The sequence below is a fragment of the Strigops habroptila genome, chromosome 6 (genome assembly GCF_004027225.2).
Source record: "Strigops habroptila isolate Jane chromosome 6, bStrHab1.2.pri, whole genome shotgun sequence".
Classification (NCBI taxonomy): Eukaryota; Metazoa; Chordata; class Aves; order Psittaciformes; family Psittacidae; genus Strigops; species Strigops habroptila.
This window is the reverse complement of record NC_044282.2, coordinates 62,716,927-62,738,099: the sequence shown is the minus strand read 5'-3', so window position 1 is coordinate 62,738,099 and position 21,173 is coordinate 62,716,927. Positions and strand designations below refer to the sequence as shown.

At 48.6% G+C, this 21,173-nt stretch overlaps 1 protein-coding gene across 1 annotated transcript in view; it reads left to right on the top strand.

Annotated features, from left to right (window-relative positions):
* The first annotated feature begins 3,376 nt into the window (after positions 1 to 3,376).
* RAB10 (RAB10, member RAS oncogene family) overlaps positions 3,377 to 21,173 on the top strand; it is a 50,695-nt gene continuing 32,898 nt past the window's right edge. The window contains exon 1 of the mRNA XM_030489112.1: positions 3,377 to 4,010. Within this exon, the coding sequence (XP_030344972.1) occupies positions 3,884 to 4,010 (127 nt within the window). The 5' untranslated portion in view covers positions 3,377 to 3,883. The remainder of the gene's footprint in view (positions 4,011 to 21,173) is intronic.

The window sequence follows — 21,173 nt, the reverse complement described above, 5'->3', positions numbered from 1 at the left end:
GAAACTTTTGGCAGCAGACAGAGGGGCTGAGCCTCTTGGAGGGGGTAGAAGCACCGGAAGATCGAGGCCCTTCAGCATAAAATGTGGGGAAGGAGCCCCTGTGAGTGCATGGCCGAGGTCTGCCCTGTCGCGTGGCTGAGGTCTGGCCCGTCACCTTGCCAGCAGGTCTTACCCATTGCACTGCGTGGAGCTGGACTGGGCAGCAGCGAGGGCAGAAAGCTCCTTGGACATGTCCAAATGTGCTGGGAGCCCCGGTGAGCTGCTTGTCTGGTGCTGCCTTACCAGAAGCCAAGCTGAGGTGACTGTGCAGAAATAAGAGATGTGCCTGGTACATTGAGCCGTCTGCCAAAGGTTCTGAGCTATGCGTGACCTTTGCATCTTCCCTGCTGCCTGGAAGTGCTGACCAAGTCCTGCTCTCAGCTGGAACAGAAAAAGGGGAAGAGGGTCCCCATTTCAGGGATGTGGAGCTGCCTTTCTTGCTCTCATTATTCTCTGGCTGTCCACTACAGCCCTGCCTGGGAGACAGATGGGATAGGAGGCAGGGATGTGTGGTCCGAAATGGTGAAAGCCTGACCCCACCAGCAGTGGTGGTAGGAGCTGCTCCAAGCATTGGCCCGTCCTGCTGCTGCCAAACAGCTGTATCAGAAGCTGCTTGGTCTGCCCGTATGGATCAGCTGGAGGCAGGAGGGTGCCTGGGAAGCCTGTTGAGACCCAACACCACATATGCAAGTATCTGCAAAGGAGGAAAGCATCACTTTTACTTCCCCTCCTCAGGAAGTCATCCTTCTGCTAAAGCTTATTTCTTACAATGGGTTCTCCAGGGGTGTCTCACCCAGCTCCTGGGTATAGTTTGATATTTATTTAGAGTTCCCCTTCCTTCATGACAACAGTGAAATCAAGAAGGCAGCTGGGCACTGCATATGCCTGCAGAGGGATGGCTGGAGCTTAGAGCTCCCGGTCTGGTGCCTGGGTACTCGCAGCATGGAGCACGCTGTGGTCACTGCTGCTAAGAGGATAATCTTGTATGGCAGTGGGTAGAGCAGCTTCAGCCCCTTTCCTATTCCTCTTCAGACAATGTCCTGAGCACCTGGGGCTGTTACTGCCACCTCTGCTGGGGCTCTTGTCTTTGCACAAGTTTTGGGTTCCAGCCATTCCTGAAGTGATGAGAGCTGGAGGTGACTGAGGGCTGTGCCAGAGGGCTCCATGGGAGCTCATCCCTCAAGGTCAGGAACAAGAAATGGTGGTACCAGAAGCTCCTCAGATGTCCCAACCCGTGCCCACAGCTGAATAGCAGAGCTCCTGTCCTTGCCTTGGCTGGGGGAGGAGTTGGAGAAAACAAAGCTGCTTGTTCTCTGCGGCTGCTGATGCCTCCTGGATGACAAAGGTCTCTTCCATCCCTCCACACACCAAGGGGTGGGCCCTGCTTTGTGAGAGGATTTGAGTAACCAGCCAGCCCAGCATGTTGCTGCTCTCCCCAAGCAAACCTCCCCAAACTTAAATACTGTTGCACAACTTGCTCCTCGTGATTCACTTTTCCCCTTCCTGCAGCAAGATCTGGAGGGCATGCATCTGTGGCGTGGTGTTTCAACTCCCGCTGCTCTGCTGCTCCTGGCAAGTGGGCTCTGACAGCCAGGAAGAGGTTTTTCCCTTCCACTCCATTCCTCCTAATTCAGTAATTACCCCTCGTCACATCATATTGGTGCCCTCCTGAGATCAGCACAGAAGAACCCTGCAAGGATATGGTGGGGAGAGCTGTGAGAACTGTTCCACCTCTCACTGGATATCTCCAAATTGACCAGCCCTGCGGTGGTGGTCTCCCAACCAGGACCCACCAAGCAACCAAGAGCAAGGGTGTCCTTGTCCTTGGTGGGGTGTCTCCTGTGGGACTGGTTCCTTTGGGGGGTAACATTTAACTCGGGGCCAGTCTTAGATACCAGACAGAAAATACTTTGTCTTGTTTGCAGCGTGGATATGTGCAACTTCATACTGCTTCCTCTCTAGGACCCTAAGAGCTAAACTTCTTTGAAGTCCATGAATCAGCTCTCTAGGACAAAAGGATATCATAAGCAGTAGTGCAAACATCTAGCAATGTGCTTGTGCTGATACACCTTTGGGGAGTGGCTGGAAGCTGCCTGCTCACTGATCCCCACTTGGTATCCATGGCAGTGCCCTCACTGCAGAGCTCTCCATGGGTACCAGCAGTTCTTTCCTTATCTGCCCAGTTGTGAACAGGAAGCATTTCATATGGCGCCCTTAAACTGATCCAGCAAAGCGCTAAAAATAAACCTTTGCTGTGAAGCAGCAAACTCCTGCCCTGTTGTGTCAGCTCCCGGGGAGAACTCGCTGCCAGAGTTCAAGGCTTCTTGAGATCGAGGTTTGTACCCCTCTACCCGTGTGCCTGCAAGCAGGAGCTGTGAAGGCAGAGAAATCAAAACACAAAGGGAAGAAACCTGCGTGTTCAGAGCTGTGCTAAGCTGTGCTTTGGGAAGGGCTGGGCAGGAGAGATGCGACTCCTATTAAACCTTTTGAGGCGACTCATCCTGCAAACAGTGGGAAACCACCGATTGCGGAACACTTAATTATGTAAGCCAAACGCAATTGGCGGCGTGCTGGATGGCACCGCGGGACAGCATGGGCTTGCGAAGCGATGCTCCTCCCCACGTTGAATCGGTGGGGTCTGTGGCAGCCCCTGGTTTTGGGGTATCTTGTGTGGCTCCAGCAGCTTGGCTCTGGTGGCAGGGTTTGCGCAGTGACCATGGGAGCTGTGACCAAACCCCCAAGCTCCCAGCCCCCGCCTGGCTCCGTAACACACCATGGCCCCAAGTGCTCCCTTCCAGCCCCGTGGGCAGCCTGGTTTCCACCCTCGTTTCTGGCAGAGCCCGCACTAGGCTGCTGGTCTGACACCCCTCGGCACGGCGTCTCCAGCTGCTCACAGGAGCCATGGGCTGCCGTGCTCAGGGCCCTGGGCCCCGGCAGCGGCGCCCCGGGCTCTGCGGAGAGGCTGGGCTGGGTCTGGCGGGTCCCGGGCCCGTGGAGACTCCCAGCTGCCCCGGCGGGTCCCTGAGGGGCCGGGGGCTGGCGGCGCGCGGTGCCCCCTCACGCCCCCCGCCGCCAGGGGGCGCCCCCTGCCCCTCCGCGCCCCGCCGAGGGTCGCCCTCGCACTCCGCTCCCTCCCGCCCCCCACCCCGTGATGTCACCCCCCGGGGAGCAGGCGAGACTAGCAGGCGGCCGTAGCCAATGGGAGCTCGGCGAGCCAGGCGAAGAGGCGGGACTTCCGGCAAGGGGCGGGAAGGCGGGTCTGTCGCCCCCACGCAGGCTCCGCCCCCGGCGCGCGGCCGCGGGTGACGTCACCGCGCGGGGGCGCGCGCGCTGCCCCGCCCTTCTCTCCCTCTTTTTGCGGCCCTATGGCCGCCGGGGGCGCGTGCGCGTGATGACGTCAGGGCGTGCGCGCCCCCCGCCCCCTCCGCCCGGAGGCCTGCGCGGTTACCGAGCGGCGCGCGCGCGCAGCCTCGGTCAGCGCCTTGTGGGGAGCTGCCGCCGTTCGGGGGAGCCGCGCCGGGACGGGCTGGGACGAGCCGAGCCGAGCCGAGCCGCGGCCGCGGGGTTATGAGTCCGGGCGCCGCCGCCTCCCCGTGAGGAGCAGCGGGCCCGTGGCGGCGCGGGGAGCGCGCCAGGCGCCGGGGCCGCCCCGCGACAGGAAGCCATTTTGTGGGCCCCCTCCTCCTCGTCCTCCTCCTCGTCCTCCTTCGCCGCCGCCCTCGCGAGCGGCGCGGCCGGTGCTGCCGGCCGGGGTGGGCGGGCGGACCCGCGGCGGGGGCGCCCGGTGAAGGGGAGGGGGTGAGCGGGGGGCCGGAGCGGGCGGCGGCGGCCGCCGCGCCTCCCCATGGCGAAGAAAACCTACGACCTGCTCTTCAAGCTGCTCCTCATCGGGGACTCGGGGGTCGGCAAGACCTGCGTGCTCTTCCGCTTCTCCGACGATGCCTTCAACACCACCTTCATCTCCACCATCGGTCAGTGCCCCTCGCTGCCCCCCTCCCCCGGGGTCCGGTTCCCCTCGGCCGGGCCCCCCTCTTCCCGCCGTGCCGGGCGCCTGCCCGGGGCTTTGCCCCGGTTTCCGTGCCCTGCCTCTCAGCTCTCGGTTGTGTTTTAAAGGTTGGACGGAGGATCCATGAGGTCCCCTCTAACCCGGGGTTCTGTGGTATTCTGTGGGATCCTCCCCTCGTGTCCCAGTGTCTCCAGGGACCCCCTGTCCCCACCCTTTCGCTTCCTTGCCCTCGCTGTCGACGCAGAATCCTTGCCCTGGTCACACCCGACGCCGGCTTCGCCCCTGCTGCAGGGAGGAAGGATTTGGTTTCTCTCCGCAGTCGGGCGCAGCAGTTTTCCCGGTATCGGTGGCCCCAGCGACCCTCTCTGTGCCTCCCTTGGGGCATGCTGGCAGCCTGTCCCCACATGCTCTGCCAGCTCCCAGCGAGGGCCCACCTGGCTCCTTCCGTCACCGGCTCATCCCCAGCCCCTGCGAGGGCGGTGGGGTGGCCATCCCTGCACAGTGTCTTCGCTGCTATTGATGTGGCTTAGCAGAAATGATCACGCTCGTGGGTGGGGTCTGTTTCCTCACCCAACAAAGCTGTCCTTCCCTGTCTGCGAGCGAGCTGCTGGCAAAGGCGACTTCAGCCCTTCAGTGGTGCGTAGCTCCTCGCTAAGGAAGTTTCCTTGACATCAGGAAGGAGAGCTGTGTGTTTCCCTAGGCTTTCCTCTTTCCATTTAGTCTCTGCTGTGAGACAGGCCGTGTACCTAATGTCCTTTCTCCCTAGGTTTATTATAGTGTTTTTCCTTCTGAACACCATCTTCTTTTGCAGATGGAGAGTTCAGGTCAGCAGCTTCTAACCTTCTCAGTGACTGACTGGCAATTTAAGAGAATTCATGCCTGCACTCTTTCTTGCAGTAACCATTGGTATGATAACTGTAGATATCTACATCTGGAAAAAAAGAAAATTCTGGCAGAGGGTTGAATTGGATCTGGCTTTTTGTGCTTGATATAAATCCTTCAAATGATTTGCCCTACAGCTGTTCACCAAGAGTAGGAGAACACAGAGTGTAAATCTTAGTGCTAGGTGTGCGTTCACTCCTGTGTACTTCCTCATCAGTGTCGAAATGTCACCCTAAAGTTGCATCTCAGACTGTGAGATGTAAAAAGATGCTCTTAAGCAAGCCTTGGGTAATTTCAAGTGAGAGAAAGTATATTTGGGACAACTAAGTATAAAGACACAGTTGCCTAGAAGATCTTAGGGCCTCAACTCGGAGTTTTGCTTAATTGTTCTGGGGGATGCACATGAGAGTCACTTAATCTTGTCTCTTACCATTGCATTCCTTGACTGTGGAAGGCTGTATTTATTGTGCTGCTGTGGCTGTAGTTTAATTCTGCTTGGCAAATTCCCGCCTGGATCACATGGCGTTTGTTGCTTTCTGAGTTTGCTGGGAAGGTTTATTTCAATTCTCAAAGTTAAAAATAGTCAACGTCTTAGTTAAGAAGTCAGCGGGTATATGAAGGCTCTCGCTCCAGAGAACTTGTGCTTTTAGTGACCAGTAATTTTTAGTAATTAATAATTGAGTAGTTAGTATTAGTGGTTGGTCTAACTGCAGTCATTGAGTGTTCAAGTGGAGTATCATCAGGTTTCATAGCCAGAATGCATGAGCAGAGTTTGGAAGCATTTTGGAACAGTCAAACGAATTTAGACCAGTGGGTATTTCTTTCTGGAGTGCATGGACTGTTTGTAGTGCATGTACACTGGCAGGTAAACTAGCTTTATCTCCTAGATTCCGAACTAAATGTTGTGGTGGTGGTGAACACCACTCGGTGACTAGTTGGCGCATCAGAACGTGTCAGACTTGAGTCTGCACAGTGGCAGTTAGCAGATTTTTGGGGTACAAAGAGATTTTTATGTGGTGCTGAATTCTGTGCCCAAAGATGTCTTAAATGTATTGTTTTCTTAGTTCTTCTGGAAGTGATTGGTCAGAGGAAACCTCTTGGGAAGGTGTCCTGTGCAAGAAGTGTCAGTTGGAAGGGAGACTCTATGTTAGCGTGTTTTAAAAAGCAGTCCATCCATGAAGGATAACTCCTGAGCTAGGTTAAAATACCTGTCCACTTGGTTGTTCTCCATGTTACAATAAAGCAACTGAGCAATCTGTGTGAAAGTAACGTTATCTCAAATTGCCACTGGTAACTACAGTGATTAGACTTTCTCAGGTTCTCCTCCGCTGCAGCGGTGACACCAGCAATGGCAGTCCAGAAACCTGGAAGGGTGCTTTGCCTGCTGGGACCTGCTGTGATGAATCCCAGCACAGCAGCCACACAACTTGGGCTGCTTTTGCAGCCGGAAGAGGAGAGTTTCAGGAAAAACCTCAGACAGAGTCTTTGACCTGTAGCAACAAGGAAATACTATTTCCAAAGCACTTGTGTACACAGTAGATGATATTGAAGGTGACTGGCTTATTGGCCGAATCTCTCCATACGTTTGGAAAAACAAAAAATAATACCTGGTAGCTTGTTAGCTCTGATTCATGCTTCTGTGTTTACACTGAGCTCCACCAAGAACCTGAGATAGTTGAGCATGTAAAATGTAGTTGGTGTAAAATGTGTTCCTGGCCATAAGCAGGGGCTGTTCCATCTTTGTAGGAAAAGATGGGTTTCAAAGAACGTTGAAACTAGCCTGTATGTGTAAAAGATGAGTGGGGGGAGGTGTTTTTATTCCATAAAACCAAAGGCTTGTCTGCGTGAGTGAAGATACAACAGTAATGCACTTCTACTTCACGTTAGTAACTTACATTCACTTACTTTCATCTTCACGCATTTTAAGAACTGATTAAGCATGATCCAGGGGGGCAGTTTGGGTGTAATGTACTGTATGTGTGATTTGGTATGTTCTCCTCCATGTTTGACTTTGAATCACTTCAGTCAAATATTTCCTGCTAAACCAGCAGTTAAGCTTTTGGATGTGCTGAGGTGTGTGTGTGTGTGTGTGAACGGTTTCATTACCCTGCCTAGAGGTACTATAAATATCCCGATGGCTCTTCTGCAAGAATCCCTAAGTCATCGTAACCTCCCTGGAGAGAGCAGGGGCCTTGTCCTCAAATGCTGTGTCACTGTTTTCAAGGTAGAAAGGGAATAAATAGAAGACTTAGTCTTATCACAAACCATTTTTAATTTTAATAACTCTTTGGTAATTCTGTGGTGCAAAAATAATTTTTAGGATGTCTTTTTTTTCTTTAGGGGTTGTGGTGACTTTCCAGTGGTGGTCTGCAGATACTTTACTCTTGGGTCAGGTCTGTTAGTGGTCATTGTTACTCTGGGCACTGGTATTGTTCCTTGGGAGGCTTCTCTTAATGGACTGCTACCTGACCTCCCCTCTCTGCCAGTTTGAGTACTTCCTCTGCTGCCACTCATGCTTCCAGCAGGTTTCCTTTATTTTTCATGTTAAAAATACTAGTATAAGTAACTTTCAGTCAAGGTATACTTGAGATCTTAATCTTCTTCAGTAATTTATCTTTAAATTGGCATTCAGCGTGTCAAGTTAACGACAGTTTGAAGTGCAAAGTGGTCTGCCTGAGCTCTGTGGTACGCTTTGCTTTGGGAAGGTGTTTGGGGTGGGCAGGTAAAGTGCTGGCCTTTCCCTGGGCACAGGTGGGTAGAGAGGACTGCCCTTGCTAGGGCAGCTGTCTGAAAACTTAAATGTCAAAACTGGGCTCAAGCATATAATTGCTATTGTTCTGCTAAGTAAAATGCAAATTAAGATGAGTCACAAAATATGCTTTCCCATGAAATCTGACTGCCTCTAGCCCTGTACTCAAGAGAACCAAGCGTAGGTGATCGCGGTGAGGTTCCTTCTGAATGCTGCTGATGCAGGTGAAGCTGTCATGGATCTAACCTGTACTCAAGGTGTGGCTGTGTTCTGTGCTTCTGGTCTTTGCTCATGCTGACGGCAGCTCTCCAAATCCAGACAGAGAGAAAGAAAGTGTGGAGTTTTGAGGTCTGAACGCGGCAAGGTCTTGATGCCAAAGCTCTGTTAGGAGGGTGCAAAACCATGTTGTTTTAAATGCAAAGGTGTAAGAAAACTATTTTTAATAGTTTAAATTCTGGTTTTCTTTTTTTTCTTAATTATTTCTTTGGCCTTTATTAGAAGTGATTTTGAGTTGCTAAGCACTTGCTTTAGAATCATTGCGTACTGGTACATTTAAGCAGGTTTTTTTTAAATCAATCGTCAGATATCAAAAATAGCAAATAAAACAAGTTTCTTCCTACATATAAATAAATATTCCATTTTAAGTTGGAAGCTGAGGATGTACGTGTTCAAGGCCAGGTTGGATGGGGCTTTGAGCAACGTGGTCTAGTGGAAGGTGTCTCTGTCTGTGGTGGGGGGTTTGGAACTAGGTGATCTCTAGGGTCCCTTCCAACCCAAACAATTCTATGATCTTATAAGGATGTTTGCCCATGATTGTGATACATTGGGATGGAAGGAGTCCCAGGTAGAGAATGGGGGGGAAAAAATGGGTAGATTGTGGGAAAACAAACTATGTGCAAATTATGTTTTGATTTGTGAAAATGCTTTTAGCTGTGTGGTGGTTGCAATGAAGTTTGAAAAACAAGTGGTTTCTGGGGTCCAAAAAAAAGCATTGCTACAGTAGTTGGACATACTAGCTTACTATTTCCTTGTATTCCTATTTTTGTCTCAAATCTTGTAGGGGCAGTGAACAACTTCGGTTTATGTTGTGCCCAGGCTATGGGTACAGCCTGTGTCTGACTCCTGGCATGGAGCAAGTGAATTAGGAAAAAAAACCCAAACCAATAAACCACCCCCCAACAAAACCCCCACCTCAACTTCTGTTTGGTCATTTCCGTGATACGGAGTCTGGAAATCACCAGGCATCAAGAAATACAGAAGTCATTTCTATGTATTCGTAATTGAGCTGTGAAACCTGCCATCAGGGGGTGGTTTTTGGAGGGGAAAGCACAAATGGATTCAGAATGCAAGTAGAATATTGAAGTGGATGGTGGATGATGGACATGATGTTCTGGATGTGGTCTTCACCTTGGGAATCCCCTCTGCTCTTGGATGCTGGAGGCTGAACAAGTGTTCTTTGGCCTGAGGAGCATGGCTCCCCTCACTTCTGGCTGCTGGGGCATCTGTGAGAGAGGCTGCAGAGCGGATTGGACTTACAGCATGGTATGGTGTGGTTGAGGGAGGTTTGGGGTTCGTTTTTTCTTGGTTTTGTTTAATCTAGGGCCATGGCTAATAAGCAGCAGTTCTGCTTGCGCGTGCCTCGCAGCGCTGATGAGAAGTGTGTGGTGAAGGCTGAGGAACTGAGCGGGCTGGAAACAGATTTTTTTAATATAGGTATTTTTTCAGCTGGACTGGATCACTTCCCTGATCTGGCTTCTTGTGTTACCATATAAATCTGTATTGGCAGAATGCAGAGGGAAGCTGGGGACATGGAAACATTGGAATAGGTGGTACTGAGGTTACTTGTGAAAATTCATGTCAGGATGGTTGTTCCATGCTAACAAAGCACTTGGCAGCAGTGCTATTGCCTCGTGTTCCCTCCTCCCTGCCCCCAGTATGAAACAACCCCTAAGCTGGGCTTGCTCCTCTCCCTGTGCTGCTGCTGGTACTGCGTCAGGGCCAGAACAGTTGTCGAAGGGTGAGAACCAGGCTGCTGAACTGCTTCCTCGGGCACATACCTGTGCGGTGGCAGCACAGGACACAGGAGCCCTGCTGCTCCTTTTTCCGTCTGTCCTTGCACTGACACGCTATTTATGTTCAACTGAAACTAATAGGCAGCTGTTACCTAAATGTGCTAAGTATGATCCGAAGCCATGGAGACAAATGGGAAGGAGTGAGCGGAGGTTGGCTGCTCCACTTAAGCCAGCACCATGTCCAGGAGGAGACTGAACTGTCGCTTCAACAGTAAGTGACAGAGATAAAGAGCGGATGAAGTCACTAACGTTTCCTAGGGTAAAGTGTGTTACGGATTTGGAGTGCAGACCTGTGGCTTCTTGTGACAGGCTGGCCATGTAATCCGTGGTCTGCTCTTGAATTTCACAAGACCAAATGTGAAATGCCTGTTGATGTTGGCAGAAAACCTGCTCAGGATCTGTGAAGCAGGGGTACAGCCTTCAGTTTAAGAAACAAAGAACTACTTTTTAGTACCTTGTTGAGTGATAAGCACAGCTGGGGGGCACAGGGAAGGGATTTCCTCTTGATTTGATTTACTTCTTTCAAAAGAAAATCTGCTACTCACCTCTCTTTATCCTAAGGAAATGTTTAATCTTCTCTACCCTTAAGGTTAATATTGATATTTAATTAGAAAATTGGTTGAGAGTCTGTTGATAAATACTTCACAGGGGATAGGAAGGGTTGTTTTAGGTTGTGCTAAGCAGATGTTGCTGCCTGTAGTCCAGCAGAGCTGCATGTGTGGGGTTTTGCCTTGGCAGGCCATGCTGGCTGTACCTGCTCCTGGCCGCCCTCAGGAGCAGGGTGTGGGCTGCTTCCACCCTTCAGTGGCAACTGCTTGCTCCTGCGCTCCTCCTTTCTGGAGCTGTGGAAAGGCAGCATGTTCTCGCTTGTTAGTGGCACAGCAGAGGGAGAGCTGGAGAATCTTGGGAAGGATGGTGGCTGGGAGTGGGGTGCTCTTGCCAGGGCACTTCATCCTGCCTGAGATTAAGAAATGCCAGGGAAAGATGCTGGATGGGAGCAGGTTGCAGGGTTTCTCCTTGCGGCGGCAACCTGTGCCTGTTTTGCTCTGTGACCTTCTGATGACACATGAAGAAGGGTTTCAGCCTGGCTTGATTTTGTGTAACCCTTGTGAGGGGGTAAGGTACTTCTGAAATGCTTTGTGGAAAACTAGCTTGTCAAATTCCCTGTGTTGCGGGAAGTCCCTGTCTGGCCCTGGGGAAAGAGGAGAGAGACCAGAGCTGCTGCTGCAAGTAGTCTTGAATGTTTAGTGTTTCGGTACAACTTAACTGCGTGGGTTTTTCTTTTCAGCGTGGGTTTAACTAGAAGTTTTGTGTGGGTTTAACTAAAGTCTCTGAATGTTTTTGTTCTGTGCTGTAGCTAAAACAACTCGAGGCTTTCTTTTCCACTGGGATTGTGACTTTTATCTGTGTAACCTGTAGAAATACCCGTTTGTGTCTTGCATTTCTAAACTCTGACTTAATGCTCCCCGAGAGAGGACTGCTGGCTCTACTGCTGTTGAGTATCTAATTCCTACACTGACATTCATACCTGTACGGCTTTTTTCTTGAGGATGCTTTTCAAACTGGTCCTGTCATATTTGGGCTAATGATCAGCTGTACAGATACTAGATATGCTGAAGCAGTGTTGGACTAGTGGCAGTGCTGGAAATAGTCTCTTCCTGATAACATGGGTCTGATGTGGGTGCTGCTTTGTGTACTGGGAGTTCCTTTAGCACTGCAGTCTGACAGGGCTGCGATCCATGTTATCCTCAGTGGGAGGTTGTGTTGGCCAAAGATCTAAGCTTCAGAACCCTTGAAAGATGATGTTACGGAGGTTGTACTGTGATAACCTCAGGGGTTCGCCTATTTTAGGGCAGGGTACAGTACCACTTGCTCATCTGTCCTTTGATTTATGAGGCTGTTGGAAGGTTCATTAAAACTGGTCTTGTCAAGTTGTCTCAACTGCGGCTCATGAGCTTGAAATCGTGTGTGTGTTTCATGGCAGCATTCACTGAATAGTCCCAAATAAAAAGTTACTCTGCCCTCTGAGGTGGCTATGTCTTGACTCTCACCATCATTTTAGTCTTCTCGAGTAACTTTAGGTACCTGGACATTCAAATTAACCTATTGATATTGGACCTGTTCATGTGCCAAGTGTCGCCTCCTGTTCTTCTAATCACAGGCATGTTACCTGTTCTTCCTCACCACCAGATCTCACCAGCAGCTGACTTCCCTGTGGGTAACTAACTTGGCTGCACTTCTTACACTGTTCTGCTAATGCAGATCTACAGTAAATGGCTGAGCTTTGATAATTTAATCAAGTTGAAGATGTTGGTACTGTTATCTAGATGTTCCCGGTTCCTTAAGCAGCAATATTAATTTCCCACCTTCCAAGGCTTGCTGTAGTCTGCATCTTAACCTTTTCCTGCCCTTTTCTGAAATGTAACTCCTCTAGCGTAACTACGTCGTTAAAAGCTGACCTGTCTGCACGGGCTCTCTGGGCCCCTGTAATGGGGGTTAAGAAAATAAGAAGCTCCCTCCATCCAAATATGGCAGTACGTACACATGCCTCTGTCACTTGAGAGGAAGCTTAAATGTGTAGACTGTCTAATTGTCGGTTAAATGAATCCCACCAATGCTTCAGTTTCGTTAAAAGTACTGTGAAGTGCTTTCATCTCAACATAACTTTTTGATCTTGACAGTAAACAACAAGTTTTTAATGTGTGTGGTGGTTTGGTTGGTTTTTTTTAGCTACTCAAGTTTCTGATGAAAACAAAGGTAACTACTGGCTAGGTCCTTGGGATTTATACCCAATGTTGGTGTGTCTGGGACAGCATGGACCAGAAATCTGAGTTCTTTGGAAGGTCTGAGGCTTCTCATTCCTACTTCAGTGAGCAGAAATGCTGGTGGTTTGCATGGAAGTTGACTTGGAAACTCCACCTGCAGCAGTGTTCGACCGCTCAGTCATGGTGGCCATGTGCCACAGGGCTTGTGTTTCAGCACACTTGAGGCCTTGACCCAACTGGAGAAGCAGGGGGATGTGGCTGCCTGGGTTCGGGGCCTGGGCATTCACTGCAGTGCTGCTGGAGGCTGCTGCTGGGGGTGAGAAGCAATGGATGGAAGTCACAACAGGGAAAACCTGACCTGAGTATTGGGGAAAGAATTGCAAGGGAGGTGGTTGCATGCCTGGAACAGAAATGCAGAGAGATGTGGGTTTGCTGTCCTTGGGGTAATGAATATATTTCTAGAAGGGAGCCCAGGCAGCCCAAGTTAACATGGCCTTGCTGTGAGATGCTAGAAGCACAAGCTCCATGCTCCACATCCTGCCTTAGTCTTGCTGTTGGTCCTGGATTGGGGGGTCCTGATTACCAGTGTGGGGTGGAGCTGCTGTCAGACTCACCAAAAGCCCAGAGCTGGATGCTGGGCTGCAGTGGGGGGGGTGGGGGTGGGGGGTGTTCATGAGAGCAGAGCGGAGAGTGGGAGTGTTGGAGAGGGACTCTTCATCGGGGACTGTAGTGATAGGATAAGGGGTAGTAGGTTTAAACTTCAACAGGGGAAGTTCAGGTTAGGTATAAGGAAGAAGTTCTTTACTGTGAGAGTAGTGAGGCACTGGAACAGGTTGCCTTTAGAAGTGGTAAGTGCTCCATCCCTGGCAGTGTTGAAGGCCAGGTTGGCCAGAGCCTTGGGTGACACGGTCTAGTGTGAGGTACCCCTGCCCATGGCGGCGGGGGGTTTGGAACTGGATGATCTTAAGGTCCCTTCCAACCCAAACCATTCTATGATTCTCTGAATCCCCTCCCTCAACCTGCTGGTCACGCTGCTGGTGATGCAGCCCAGGACACGGTTGGTTTCTGGGCTCAAGCATGCACTGAAGCTGGGTCATGTTGAGCTTCTCATTGACCAACATCCCCACGTCCTTCTCCTCAGGGCTGCTCTCAATCCAGTCTCTGCCCAGCCTGTGTTTGTGCTTGGGATTGCCCTGACCCAGGTGCAGGACCTCGCACTTGGCCTTGTTGAACCTCCTGAGATTTGTGTGGTCCTGATGTTACTTTCTAACATAGCCCTTTTCAATATTGTGGTCAGATGCTTTGTTGCAGAATAGATGTGGGACAGAGGGAGCTAGAGCAGGTCTTTTGCTGAAGTAGAATTGCCAACTGTGACCACTTCTGCCTTGGGAAATGGATTTATTCCATGGGAACTGAAATGGGAGTCTCTTTTGTTTGCCTTGCAGGTGAGCATCTGTTCTCAGTGTCTTGAGGCACAAGGCCTTTTTGCTGGAGGTGAGAGTTGGCAAGGTGCTAGCTTGAGGCTTTTTTCTTCTTGCAGGTGAGGTGTAGCTAACCTTGTTTTGGTATACAGCAAGCTGAAGAATCCAAACAAGTCTTACAGCCTCCAGTGCTGCCCTGAGAGAAGCCCATGGTTTGGGGTAACAATAACTTTTGTGTCTAGGTTTGTTGTGTGACATTCTTCCAGTTTTTTCCACCCTTTACAAAGGTGCATAATTCCTGTTTCTCAGGCTCTTTCTATGAGTTTGAGTGTCACAGTATCAGTAATAGCTGAAAAAGGTGATAAAACTTACTGATAAATGTCATGCCTTTGGGCAATATGTGGCAATAGGCCTTTTTTCTTTTTAAGTCAGGCTTTTTTTTCCTTCTAATTAGCCTGACAGCACTACCATTTATCTTCTCGCCTGCTGGAGAACTTAGAGGTTGGGTAGAAACATCTGGTGTTACAATACTTGATCTCCTCCAAGAGTAGGGAGTTGGAGGGCCTTTCATGGTCATGCTGTGCCGCATCGCTCGAGATGTGGAAACTGTCTTATGGACTCCTGGAATGTGTGTAAACCAAAGGGAAGTACCTGCTGCCGTGCTTTGGCTCCATGAAATCTCTGTGTTTCTTGATGCTGAATAAAGCTTTTTCTGAAACTGAGGTATTGGAGTATATGTGTAAGTTGATATTTACTAAGTGAAGACATAAATCATGTGGTGACTGCTTCAGTTAAGTACGTATTGAATTGTACTAATGTAGCACGAGCAGTGGAGCTTCAGAGTTGAACATACTACGTTTAACTCTGGACACAATGCTGTTCTTTGGAGACCGTATGGGACACAATAGGTGTGTCCTTACCCAACAATTCCGCAGTGAAAGTTTTACACAGAAAGGGCTGGGTCACAGCTCATTTCCAACCCTATCTTAAATGGGAATGATGTTGAGATAGCATCTCACACTGCAGGCTTGAGCGCTTCAGTAATGTCAGTGCGCATCTAATGCCAGCAGTGACACTGCTTGCTGCTGTGCTACAGTCTGGATAGCTTGACTTGGGATACTTTCATAAATAATGGTAGTATTTTCTGTTTGTAATGAAGGAAACATGGCTGCCCCATCCCTGGCAGTGTTCAAGGCCAGGTTGGACAAGGCTTTGAGCCACCTGCTCTAGTGGAAGGTGTCCCTGCCTGTGGCGGGTGAGTCAGACAAGGTGATCTTTAAGGTCCTTTCCAACCCAAACCATTTGATGATTTTATGAAACGTAGTTTTCTAGCAGTAAGTATTCACTTAGAAGCACATGCTTTCTTTTCAGTGAGTTGGAAAAGGCAGCTGGCAGACTGTCTCACCAGAGGAAAACATTTAAAAATCCATCACCTGGCCCCAGTAAAGCTGCATCAATTTTGCAAAAGTTCAGACTTACTGTGAAGTGTATAAAGCATTCAAGCTTCACTTCCCAAATGTTCACGGAGACTGCATCATGCAAATGAATGTCAGAATCTGTTTGGAAACAACTGGAGAATCTCCAGCTCCTCAGCTTTGCTGGTAGAAGTTGGAAATCCTAGTGTGCTTGTTGATGCGTGGTGGTGTTTCGATGTATTTAGTGTCTTTCCTCTGCTAATGTGGCCTGAAAACATAAGGGATGGGCTCTCTTTCATTGGAAGTTCTAACCTTCCAATTCTTGAAACAAGATGGAACTGATGCAAGTTTCTGCGCTGCAGTAAGTTGGAAGCTGGGAAGGCAGAGAGCTGCTGGGCTCATCCTGAGCTTCTGGCTATTTGTAATGAATGGATTGACTGGCTGAATATTTTTAATGACCTCCAAGACATGGGACCTGCCTCTTTGGAAAAGCTGATGCTTTTCCTGAATGAATCTTCTTCCTTCTGCTTATGTATTATCTGACTTGTCAATCTGCTGAGTATGGATTAGCCAGTGTGTTAAACTTGAGTTTTATTTTTATGTAATTTGAGAACAGAATTACTGTTATGCCAAGTAGTGACAAATTTTCTGTTTCATAGAAAGTGGTTTATGTGAAAGCAGGTTCATGGACTGTATTTATTTTCTAGCTGACAAATACAGCATAAGTAGGCCAAGACATGCATGAAAACTGATCTCGTCATCTGTAATTGAACTTGACCATACTTAGTGCACATCCTTGGTGGTTTAGGGTAGAATTATGATTAGTTGTGAATTTGTGTGTGGGCTGTTGGCTTTCTGGAGTCTAGACCTTACCCTGCCGTGATTTGAGGTATGAGACCTGATGGGCTTCACTGACAAGGGATTCCCGGGCAGGTATGGCTGCTTCACGTGGTGCCCTCTCTGAGAATCCATCCTGGTAGAGGTGGCTGGCAGAAAGCTGGTACCTGCATCAGAAGTTTATTGAGTGTTTTAGAAAATAGAAGATGTAATGGCAGAGAATTAAATCAGCCCTACAACGTGGAGTTAACTGACACTAAGCAGAGGTTATGGCTGCATGGGAACAACTCTGAAGTAAGTACTGTTTCTTCCCAGAGCTTCATTTCCTTTCTTTTCCCCTTACTACTTTATGAATAAAAACCTTATTGTCTCTTTTGTCTCCTGGTATGCATAAAACATCACTAAAATAGTTCCTTTGTTCATTTTCTTTTGTTTTGTTTGTGGGAGCCTTGTGTAAGGTTTAGCTGCCGGAATAACAAAGTGATAAAGTTTCTTTTTTCTGGAAGAAGTAACTGCTTGTGTTGAAGCTCTGCGTGGTCTTGCAGACCGAAGTGGTGGTGTAGGTGGTGTCAACAGGAAGCTTTAGTTTTCTTTCTGAGCAGGGATTTTTTTACATTTAAATTTGACCTGTGCTTTCACATGATGTCTGAAGCTCCTTCCCTGGATGAAATATGGTTAAGTGAAGAGAGATCCTGTGAGGACCCTCCCTGGGTGAGCTCCTTGCGCTCTGTGGTCACCTCAGATCTTTCAGCACAAGAATGCTACATTGAGGACTGCTCAGCAGTGAGTTTTATGGGCTAGACAAAAGTCACATTAGTGCATATGAATGAGAAGGAGGCAGCTTGGGAGGAGAGGATGAGAAGGTTTTGTGGCTGGTTCTAGCCTGAGAAACGGTTTCTGTCCCTATTGTATGTGACAGGTTACTTGCACTGAAGTGAGACTCTCTCAGTCTTCGTCACTGTCTGGGATCTCACTTTTAGTCTGCTTGGCATGGGTGTCTGGTAGACTCACTGCACCCAGAATTCATGGCAGCTGTGCTTTGAGCACGTCTACCGAGTTGGTGCTTAACTTAAACATGCCAAATGCTTTACTGTTGGAAATGGCTGTCAACTTGCTGTCCAGAACCTCCTGCCTGCCTCCATTTCATTGGGAAATGTCCTTGCCCTGGTTATCTTCTGAACTTTGCCCAGGCCCTGATATGGAGAGTGCCAGCTCTGGAATCAAAGCCATGCCACGAGCACTTGGCCCAGTGGCTGAAGTCCTGGTCCCAGAAGCTTCCCTTGTCATTGGCTGACTTGCTGTTGGATGAGGCCATTGCGTGTTATTCCTTGTTTTGCACCCTGCAAGGCTCATGCCCAGAGTCCCCTGCCCTGGTGCTTTGCCAGAGGTGGAAACCGACGTTGTTCTTTTGTACTGCTTCAGCTGTCTCTACCCATTTAAATCACCAGTGGTGTGTTTGCTAACCACCCAAAACTGTGGCTTGAGTTGCTGAGGCGTGAACGTGTGTGCCATTGTCACTGCCTTTGAACATGGAGGAGGACACAATGCCTCTCAAGGAAAGGTTACTAGAAACCAGGTTGTTCTGAGCTCTTGTGGAGTTACCTTTAGTTTGTTAAGAAGCCCTTCCCTACAGACCTCCAGTCAGGCACCTCTAATTAGTGGTTTTAAGCTCATTTATCTTAGTTCCTCCATTGGAGGACTCATTATCTTCACTTTACAGAAAAGTTGTATTTTGTACTAATATTTGCAAATAAACTTCCTTACTAGCTTTTTGTTTACAGGTCAGTATTTGAATATATGCAGCAGATGGAGTAAGGGAGCTGGAACTGGAGAGGCACGTAGAGTTCTTGGTAGGTCAGTGCCCTGTCATCGTAGAATGAGGCAGTGCCATTTTAAAAGCCCTGCAAGCAGGTACATGTGATGGGACCTCAGCTACGTCTGTGTGCTGAATGGCACTGGTGCCTTTCTTACCTTCTGATTGTTTGGATTTGCTGTTTTAATTCCAGGTATGGGGTTGAACAGCACTTCACGTTGTAATCTATCTATTAAATATCTGAACAATGCCACTTGAGGAGAAACAGCTTTGTGAAATTCTTGATGTATTGATACTTTTTGCTTCCTTACAGCATGTGGCTTCTGAGACCTAGATGTATTTAAAAAAAAGAAAGAAAAGTCTTGCTGCTTGCCTTCCAGTTAGTATAAAGATTTATGTTTGCAAGTATCCAGTGCATAATAGCAGGGAATGGACTTCTTTCTATTGGAAGGGAGTAAAGTGGAATGAAAGAGATATCAAAGTTTGTTTCTGAAGATGATTAATTTTTTAAATACGGATGATGAGCAGTGAGGAGTGGAAGGTCACAGTCGCTCTGTAGGTGTAGTGACCTGCTGTATGGAGAACAGGCAAGCCACAGCCCCTGTCTCCTTGACGATTTGGTTTTTGCATATATATATTTTTTAATACTGCCCCCAGTGCACTTAAAGAATTCCTGTAGCAGTGTTGAATTCTGTAATGATTTACTCCAGAATTAACATGTGAGTGTTAACTTGCAATTTTAATATAAATCTCTGAAGAATGACTAAGAGGTTTCAGGTGAGTAGTGAGAGGACATTTTTAGTGTGCTTAGGAGGCTGTAGTCTTGATCTAGATTTAATACGCATCCTTGAGTTGAATTGTTGCATGAAAGCAGCTTGCATGCTTATGCCTTGTAAGAGAGTCATCAAATCATCAGGTGGTTTGGGTTGGAAGGGACCATAAAGCTCATCTAGTTGCAACTCCCCTGCCACAGGCAGGGACACCTTCCACTAGAGCAGGTTGCTCCAAGCCCCGTCCAACCTGGCCTTGAACACTGCCAGGGATGGGGCAGCCACAGCTTCTCTGGGCAACCTGTGTCAGGGCCTCACCACCCTCACAGGGAAGAACTTCTGCCTAAGATCTCATCTCAGTCTCCCCTCTGTCAGTTTAAAGCCATTCTCCATCATCCTGTCCCTACAGGCCCTTGTCAGAAGCCCCTCTCCAGCTTTCTTGTTGGCCCCTTTAGGCACTGGAAGCTGCTCTAAGGTCTCCCCAGAGCTTTCTCTTCTCCAGGCTGTTAAAGCCCAGCTCTCTCCGCCTGTCTCCATCGCAGAAGTGCTCCAGCCCTCGGAGCATCTTTGTGGCCTCCTCTAGACTCACTCCAACAGCTCCACATCCTTCTCATATTGGTTGTCTGCCACTTTGAAGGGAAACAGGAGCATTTCAAAAAGAACTTTGTGCTCAGAAAGTGTCCTTCTCTCTTGTAGTTCTGAATCATGTAATTTTGAGCATTGCTGTTCATCTCTCATGGCTGTGGGTGGGATGTGAAGCAGGCTGCCTGGGAAGCTTTGGCGAGGCAGCTGCTGATGGGGAGGCAGTAGTGCAGCATGAGGATCCCCCATTGCTGCCAGTGTGGAGATATGGATGAATTCACAACACGTGGCCTTTCCCTGATACAAGGTCAGGCTGGATAACAATGGCCTTCCATTGTTTGGGGGAATTAAGCAGGTATTTTGGGGGGTTATGAGCTAGAGGGCTGGATTTGTCTCTAAAATGAATATTGAGCTCAGTTCCATATGAGTGTTGATTTGCATAGAGCAAACATCCCTGCAATGCTGAGTTGTATTTGTTCATGATGTGTGGCAGCATTTGGAAGCACAACAAACACAGGCATCTGGAATGGAAGAATGTAGGTCATGCTAAGGAGCTGCTGTCTCACGGGATTGTCATCTGCTTCGTTAGGAATAGATTAATTGGTAGGAGGCAATCTGGCAACAGTGCTGCTGCTGATGTCCTGCATTCTCCTTTATGTTACCAGCCCCCGAATTTATCTGTATTGATACAGTATTCGTGAAACTTGGCCTGTAAGCACAGTTTTGAAAGCTGCTGTAAAATCATACTGAAAAACTGAAGATTCAGGAAGGAGCCATGAGGGTTGCTGGGCGGCTCACAGGACTTGATCAGTCTAATGGGTAGGAAATACAGTTTTGTTTGTTTGTTTGTTGGGGTTTTTTTTTTTTTGTTTTTAAAAGAATGTCTAGTTTAGCAGATTTTGTGTGAAAAGCTAAAGGATGTTTGGATTTTGAGAATCTACTGCATTCCTAACTATAGATGCTAGAATTAAATGAGTGGCTTATTGACGTGCACACCACACTAGCAAATGTCACTGGTTAAGAATCTTTAACTTTACAGAGAGAGAGTTCTGCTTGTAATTACTGTTCTTCATACCTGATCTACAAACCCACCTATTTTCAGGATATTTCAGGTACCATGGATCCCAGCAGTCGCAAGTACAGCTATTCCTCTGGTGGTTTCTGGGCTCGTTACTAAGAAAAACAGTTCTGTGTAGCTGTTGCTGTCAAGGTGGTGTGGATTGAGGCTGGTGACCTTGAGGTAAAGCAGTGAATGTTTACCCACGTGGCAGTTCACGGGAGAACTAAAAGGGAGTAGGTTGTTTGGCGCATGGGTGACTATTAGAGCGCTTGGGGAAGGTCCTCTGGGAAAGACAGGAGAGGCTTCTGGGAGCTAGAGTCCATCTGAGGATGGCGGGATTGACACCAGCGACTGGATATATAGGGAAGAGGAGTGGAAAAAAAATGTAACACTTAATCGCGTCATCATTTGTGGCTGGTGGAATTAAAGTAGTTAAATCACCTCTTTCTGTTACCACTGTCCTCCCATGCCCAGCTTGGACACAACTCTCAAACATGACACTTTTTTTCTCTTTCCAAGTTGTTGTGGGACTGTAGAGTTAACCAAGCCTCCCTTTCCTGAGGTTTCATGTGAGGTATGTGTTACTTTATTTAGCTGCAACTTCTGTTGCTCTGTAAATGCTGAATTGTCACGACTTGAAACCTTGCAGAGCAGGACGAGTGAGTTCTTGCTGCTGCTCTAATTTGCAAACTCTGCACTGGGAAAAAACTTACTGCAGAGAAGATGAAATGCTGAAACGTGTGAATTCATTGGATTTCTAGC